Source organism: Zootermopsis nevadensis, unplaced genomic scaffold, assembly GCF_977971745.1.
Source record: "Zootermopsis nevadensis isolate Lab colony 2312 unplaced genomic scaffold, Znev_1.0 Znev_ptg000004l, whole genome shotgun sequence".
Taxonomy (NCBI): Eukaryota; Metazoa; Arthropoda; class Insecta; order Blattodea; family Termopsidae; genus Zootermopsis; species Zootermopsis nevadensis.
The window spans coordinates 8,343,379-8,351,244 of NW_028259136.1; the positions used below are offsets into that span (position 1 = coordinate 8,343,379).

Genomic DNA, 7,866 nt, shown 5'->3' on the forward strand with positions numbered 1-7,866 from the left:
CCACCAGAAAAAAGCATTACAACTCTTTCTTTTCTTAAGGGAAAAAAAATATTGCTAACGTTATAAGCCTGGTACGTTGGCTTCAGTCTTCACAAAAGCCAATCATGTTACCTAGTAGGTCCGAATTAAACCGGCATGTAACTTAAGGCCTATTACGTTATTTCTCCCACCACAATACTTTTCACTGCGATCGAGAAAAGTAAATTAATATTTAAACGTATCTTTAAGAAGTAATTACTACTCACCAACTGCTGAAATATTTCTTGAAAAGCAACTAGGCATTATTATGGCAACGAAATTACTGCCAAGGTTTCGGCTTCGTAATAACACTACACGAACAAAACATAACAGACGATATATTTTCTTATTCAGTGAAAATTAACAAACATAATTCCTTCACTAAATTACGATTACAAGACACTTTCACGACAACATTACCACACATACGTACCGTAGCCATCTCAAATATAGCGCTTTCGGATGACGAAAGATGGCAGATAAGTCGCAATCTTTATCCGATAAAATTTCCCTCCACATGCAATACTGATGCCTAAACAGAATTATGACGTATTAGATGTGTTCCAGTGGTCAAATATTACGATGGGGACGGAAAGGGACTGTAAACGTGTTGCGATAATAACCAGATTTCTTAGCAAATTTTGATATGAACAAATCTCTAAAATAAATTTATTTAACGATGGTTCACTGATCAAAGCGCCACAGAAAACAAGCGGGAATTCAAAACAAAGTCTCGAAATACGAATAACCTGTCGAGCACAATTCCTTGCTTTGAAACCATCCTATAACATGTCTCTGATTCACAAAGCTGTCTTACTTATATCTCCTACTGGGGCCAAACCCTGAAGAATCAGAAATAAGATGCCTAATTAGAACGCAAAATTGAAAACCGAACTCAAACATTTCTATGAGCTAATAGGTCACAGAAAGATGGAAAAATATTGGCTGAATTAAAAATTCCCCATGCATGGAAATAGGTATTCAAGCAGGCCTGGAGATCGTAAGAGTGGTTTATAAACTTACAAAGCGACTAAAAAGTGATTACAAATATGACAAAAAATACAGATTACAGAGAAACAAAAATTTACAATGGACAGAAACGAACAGTAACAGGATAATAATTCACAACACGAAAATCTGAGGTAAAAAACTTTAATAAAGTGTACAAATAAAACCAAATAACTGGACACAGGAAGTAAGACATAGAAAATAAAAGAAATGAACACAGTCTTTGAACACACTTCTTTACCAGTTCGCACCATATCACAAGACGACAAATCTAGTAAAAATATATCACATCCTGGTACGGAATGCACAAAAATCAACTGTTAAGGAAAACTGTCTGCGCAATGGAGACACTAAAACTGCATAAGGCTTTCATGTCAAAATAATTGAACAAGTTTCTTTAACACCACGCCCATTCTTCAAGGTCACGGTGAGATGTTTGAAGCTTAAATACAATAAAGCAACAAACTTCTTAATGGTCTGCCATTCCTCTCGCCCAGAAATATATTCCATCAACATTATTATGAATGAAAATTACTCATTAAACATTCAACATAATTCTAATTTCTAAATTTCTTTGGCAAGAATTATAATTCCACACAAAAACTCTTAATTGTTTTCAGAGATGAATAAAGACACTATCTGTCCTGTGACACAAATGTTTCGTGTCACAGGACAAAGGTTGCAAACAAATGAAATTACAGCCAAAAACCAAGCTCACTAATGATTCTAACAAAAAACTTTCCACATTATGCTCATGCACGTTCAAGTTCAACGGGACTCAAGAGAGACGCGGAAGATAATCTGCGTCGCTTGTTCAACATTGTAGGATCAACTGCGATGATTATGAAGCAATAAATAAAGGTGAAGGGATGGACGCGGTTCAGAAATTAAAGCATTTTAAAGAGAGGGGAAAATAACTAACAGATTAGAAGTGGACAAATGACAGCCATAAATCTTGTTTCATTTAGCTTTACCAGTCCTGGTGCAGTGTCTCTAAGAATCTCGTATGATTTTGTCTGAACTGGGAATTCTCCATAATTTCATGCATCACTCATTTGCTGATAATTTAACTGGTATTTACATTGCAATGTAATTTTTATATGGAGTGGTTTATTGTAAATAATTTATCTTCATTATACGAAGGCCGTGGTCTAGGCAACACGGAGTTTTCCTCCGTGGCATCCCAACAATTACTCCATTCACACACAGAAGAAGGCAATGGCAAACCACTTCTGGATCATCTGCCAAGAACGTATATGAACAGGTCCCAGTCCGAGAAGAGAAAAGGATGGAAGGATCCTGTTCATATGGACCTGTCGTCAGACAGAACACTAAATAAAAATATACGATACACACAAATAAAGCATGATCCAGCAGTAAATAACATTACAACTCTTCATTTTCATGGATGCTTTAATGAACCCAACAAGAATATATTTTGCACCAAGATATGAAAAATTTCACATTCAAGTTTTATGAACTGGCTTTCTCACAAACAGATGGAGACTTCCATAACAAAATATTAAATACTATAACAATTCCAAGAGGAAAATCTTAGTGTTTTTTTTATATTATACAGACTGTGATCAGTTTATGCAAAATTATTTTCTGTACACAGAGATTCATTCTCTTTGAAATTTTACATGAATATTCAGAGGTTTATTGAGAACAGGCAGACACATTTATACTTTTCTTCTAAATAACTGCGGAATAATCATCTTTGATATTTTAATAACAAAATTCTATAATGCTTCTAGTGGAACAATCTAAGATTACATCATCAAATGTTATTGCACAAAAAAACAAAAAACAACAACAATGGTTTGGAGATGAAAGGTTGACATGATATTTTATCTGCATTCTGGTACTGTGCAGATTTGTAGGCAGACGCCAAACATTTTTGGAGAAACATACTGTCTCCATCTTCAGCCCTGAAGATGGAGAGAATGTACTTCTCCGAAATCCTGACATCTACCTTAGCCTACATGGCACCAAAACCATGAACACCATCTTCCTTACCACCATGAAAAACCTCAAATTTCAAAACCAAATAAGTGAAAAGAAATTGCTAATCTCTTAAGAAAGATTAAGTTCCAGAGGCATTTTTATAAATCTGAAATCTAATTTCTCAAACACTTCAGAATTGCAATTAAAATTTCCAAGTAGTTTCTAAACCACAAAGCATGTTACATCACCAAACAATACACATCTGATGAGGAAAAATTTGATAAAATTTATCTAATCAGGAGCAGATAAAATGACTTGCTACAGGCTGCATTACAAGCACAGAAAGGGTGCTTTTCTCTTCACTGCCTCGTCCAGACACAAAGCAGCCACCGGGTACAAATGCCCACTTACTGCCATCTAGTGCTCGGTCTAGAACGTGCGAAGATTTACCATTCTGCCAGCTTTCATGGTGTGACAACTTAACATCTGCTTTCTGAGTCGACGAACTTGCTCAATAACGCAGAATACACTTGACGTCTCAAACCAAACACTCAAATGTATGAGCATTTTAGTTCAGAACCTTGTATTTAAATAACAATAAACACATTCACTTTCTGCTCATATAAGCATCGGCAACTACCGTTTCCTAACAACGCTCGTGTAAGAATCCACAGGGCAAATCTGCAGAGTCCCAAATGAAATCAGAACACATTTCCACAGCCGACAACCAGCCACAACAGGTGCACAGCCCAACCTGGAAACAGTGACGTTATTTCTTCTTCTTCTTCTTTGCCAAATTCTGCATAAGCGTGTCTAATTATCTCCATCTGCCCATTCCTATCTACGTATTGTTCTATTCATCACGTTTGTTGTCTGTCCCCATGTCTTCTTCCACTTATATTTATTTCTAATACTCCTTTTGCTAGTCTATGCCCATCCATCCTTCCAACAGGTCTAAACCACCTTAATACTGGCGTTACTAAAAGATATTATACTTAGTTGCATTGCTGTGTTCAGGCAAATTTACTTTCAGGACAAACAAGGAGCAACTTAAGTAACTAAAATTCTATTGGTAGAAGGAAACATCATTTGAAAAATAGAGTCAAACTGTCTTGTTTGGAGTCTACAGTCTGTTCTAAGGAGAGAGAAGAAAAAAAAATCATCACAATGCAGTGACGAACTTAGGCCAGGGGTTGGCTCGTTTCGGTATCTACATTCATATATATAAATTATTTATTCAGTTCCCGACATAAAATTCAGATGTTATACAATAGCATACTGTAAAAGCCAACAAGAACTGAAGTAGGCAAGAACGTGGCAAATCAAGTGTACAAAATAACACACACATCAAACAAATAGAACATAACGGTTTAGAATTAAATCTAAGAGCTCGGAGAATACTCGGTAGATATAAAAACGAGCAGAGGTAAAACTTTATTTACATTTGTACGATTGTCCTAGGAATGTCTCTTGCCAACATACCGAGATGCTACATCACAGAAATGAGTCCTTCACGAAACACTCGTGCCAACAAATGGCATGCCAACGTCTCACTGTGAAGACTTTCAGCAGGAACAGAAGTTTAAAATTAAACGCGTCCCATCACAACTCTGCTCATCGCAAATTTCATACTATCTGTGCAGGATTCACAGTTGTTATGAGGGATGGGCCCCATTACTATAAGTTAAAACACCAAATAACATAATACATCTTAATTATGTATTTTCTTTTTATGCAGTCCTGATATCAACTTCATCCATTTTCAAAATGTTACGCCATATCTTACAAAATTAACAGATGTGTAGGAACAACTTTATCGTTTATCTGCTTCATCTATCCGCATAAAGGTAATGATAAATTTGTCCGCGTGCATGAGAACCATGCTAAGAAGGCAAGTAAGGAACATGGAAGCAAAGCTCGCTCACTCTGAACTGTAGCAATGGGTAGACTCAACTCTGACTATTTTAATACGTCTCTCAAGAGATCACCCCGACATCCCCGGACAGGAGGCGGGACGAGCCCGAGAAATGGAATGCACGTGGGGACATACACAGAGGAAAAATCACTGTGAATGCCAGGAATCAAACCCACAGCTTCCAATCTGCAATTTGTTACTTTACTGACAGAACCTGCAAACAACATCTTTCCATTTTGTAAACGTTTTCATTCTCAAATTTTTGCAGTAAACTGATTAACCAGAATGAAACTGTCACTTCTCAGCTCCAGGCAGAAACTGCATGACCCACTGCCAAGCAATGCAATACTTTCTTGATTCAAGTCACGTATCACTCCATAAAAACAATAAAATCAACTTAATTATTTTTGAAAATTACATCCCGTGACAGTTGCAATTTGGTTTATAAGTGAATGCGTTATATATTGGTGTATGAGGAATCAAACTGTCCTGAGCGATATTTTAAAATAGGGGCAGAGCAGAAGACATATACCACTTCTGGGTATTAAAATAAAGGAGCTAAAGCAATGGATTGTTTATTAATTATCTCTTATGAACTGACTTTATTATGTAACATGGGGTGTTTTAAACCATGAAGTAAAGCTGTCCCACTAGACGCCATGTAGGCGCTTGGGAGGGGGTAAGCTTAAAGTTGTACATCCATTAAGGAGGGAATATGATAATTTTAAATTAACATAAAAATTTCACCAACAATATACACACCTAATGTTCATGAGCGTGTACATGAAACTTCAAACGTTAACACATTAAGCTCAAATGAAGAAAGGAATTTAAGTACTTGTTACCTAACCAAAATGTGCTGCTTGGTCTATATAATCCAGAAGTCCCTGCAGCCGTTTCTTCACTCGTTTCTGATCGTCTAACGTGCATCCCAAAATGGCAGTCTCAAAATTCTTATCAGCCGCACCATGAGAATGAGAGGAGCAGGCATTCATAAAGGCAAGACATCGTGATTTGGTTCCAAATGGGTCACTCTGTAGATTCACCACCAAACCGTCAATAAACCTGTTCACCTGATGTAATGCATCTTCTTGCGTGTGATCACGCGTTGTCTTAACGAGGATATCTACCGTCAGACACCGGTTAGCAATGTGCTCTGTATGGTGGAGCACATCATCACGTTCACCTATGTCAAAAGATAGCACGGTACTTTATTTTAGTTACTGGTGACACTTACAAAGAGCAACTGAAAACAACTATGTCATCCTTATAAACCAGAGTTAACCCAGGTTCGTAATTCTACATAAAGTATATTACATCAAATCTAAATGTGTCAAACAAACGTTAGGATATATTTGAACAGTGGCCAACTGCATTAGGTAAGCTACAATGGTTTAAGGTTAGCAAACCAACCAACTTCATAGAAAAGAATCCACCTTGAGAATCTCATGTTATGATCAGCTGGTTAAGAAATTTCCTACCTTTTACTGAACCTCAAGGTTCATTACTCATTGCCCTGATGAAGGAGGCAGCAAGGACCTCTGAAATGCTGGTAAACTTCTACCAGACTACACAGTGCTATAACCCAGAAGATTGCAATGTTTGAACTCACCATCACGATAACCTCAAATCCTACTCAGTTCATTCTTGTTTTAACAAGAACCCACCACAAATCCCTATTCTGAGCCAGATGAATCCCATAATTTTTTCCTATGATCCACTTTAACATTATCCTCCCACCTGTGCTCAGGTATTCCAAGTGGTCTCTTCCGTTCAACCTTCGTAACAGAAATAATTGTACACATTTATCATGCCCTGCATGATTTCATAATAAGTTTCAAATTTAATTTCTGATTGACTTCTAATGTCAGTACGAATTCCACTAATTAAAGGTCTGACTACTGGACGTTGTCTCACGGCGCGCGTGGAGTGGGTATCGTATGGAATTATGGCAGGAATGTCGATTTTCAGAGGCATTAAAACTGTTAAATTCGCTCTCCGTTGCAGTGGAAGGAAAGACAGAAAAGTTACCTGCGCTAATCAAACGATGCACAAATCCCGCGTTACGTTACACTACCTTGAATATTCCACAATTGTACTGGTGGCCACTGTTTGGCGGACTTCCAGGCCCGTAGCACCGTCCTAAATAAGTATTCTTTAACTATCCAAAAAAGAATAAGGTGTACTTACGTTCATTTAGTTCTACCATCATTTCCGAATTCCGAAGTGTGTCCAAGGTTGTCAGAAGTGTGTCTTTTTCTTCTTCCAGTTTCAATGCATCTCTTCTTAGTCGTTCCACGTGAATTTCTACTTGATCTAATAAATCCACCAATCTGTCTTTTGGAGATTTTTGTGGGCTTGCTGGACCTGATTCAACAATGTGGGGCAACAGAGTTTCATTGTCTGCATCAGTAACAGATTGACAATTATCAAAATCCATTGTATTTGAGTATTCCTAATATGTAACAGACAAGCCACTTCCCAGTATTTTGTACACAATGGTCAGAAATGTATCTCGCCAGATTAATGAACAAAATAGCAATACAACACGCGTATAATCTAACCGGCGTCCGACTTGCTTCTACATAAAATAACACAGTCAAATTGCCCCTTCCACTTCTTCACAACATTACCAGTTGACCTGTACCACAGTTGATTGTACCAATATTACCTATTATAGTTGCCAATCGCCTTTTTCTTCTTCTTATTTGCTTTCGTTTAGAAATGACTGGATGTTTACAGACATTTCTCATACAGCCAACCTGACAAATAGAACTTGCAAAACATGTACACCTAATTTTCAATTAATAACATCATTTAGATCCTTATTATCGTTTAAATTATAACTTACTCCGAACAGATATCGTCACTTATCCAAAACTTTTAATATTACAAGTTAAAATTCTCAATTCATGTTGGCAATCGTAACATTCAGGGAACACTTTCCATTAGAAAATCATCAATGTTTCTGAGAATTT

General features: G+C 37.0%; 2 protein-coding genes across 3 annotated transcripts in view; both read right to left on the reverse strand.

Annotated features, from left to right (window-relative positions):
• Positions 1-438, reverse strand: part of Usp14 (ubiquitin specific protease 14) — a 37,765-nt gene extending 37,327 nt beyond the window's left edge. The window contains exon 1 of the mRNA XM_087343083.1: positions 246-438. Within this exon, the coding sequence (XP_087199209.1) occupies positions 246-282 (37 nt within the window). The 5' untranslated portion in view covers positions 283-438. The remainder of the gene's footprint in view (positions 1-245) is intronic.
• Positions 439-1,154: 716 nt separating this feature from the next.
• On the reverse strand, positions 1,155-7,829 carry LOC110836430 (BAG family molecular chaperone regulator 2). 2 transcript variants are annotated; one of them, XM_022077610.2, is made up of 3 exons: positions 7,560-7,829; positions 7,079-7,255; positions 1,155-6,074 (listed from the first exon to the last, which is right to left on the reverse strand). In XM_022077610.2, the coding sequence occupies exons 1-3, from the start codon at positions 7,639-7,641 to the stop codon at positions 5,734-5,736; spliced, it is 600 nt and encodes a 199-aa protein (XP_021933302.1). In that variant the 5' UTR covers positions 7,642-7,829; the 3' UTR covers positions 1,155-5,733. The 2 variants fall into 2 exon arrangements, with proteins under 2 accessions (XP_021933302.1, XP_021933304.1); XM_022077612.2 differs by having other exon boundaries at positions 7,079-7,790.
• Positions 7,830-7,866: the final 37 nt, after the last annotated feature.

What these genes read in the sequence shown, in the direction of transcription:
- LOC110836430 (XM_022077610.2), bottom strand. Translation starts at nt 7,641, where the DNA reads ATGAGAAATGTCTGTAAACATCCAGTCATTTCTAAACGAAAGCAAATA. An exon ending in GCGATTGGCAACTATAATAG is followed by an intron (nt 7,256 to 7,559) that starts GTAATATTGGTA and finishes TTGTTGAATCAG; the next exon opens with GTCCAGCAAGCCCACAAAAA. An exon ending in GATGGTAGAACTAAATGAAC is followed by an intron (nt 6,075 to 7,078) that starts GTAAGTACACCT and finishes CTTTTGACATAG; the next exon opens with GTGAACGTGATGATGTGCTC.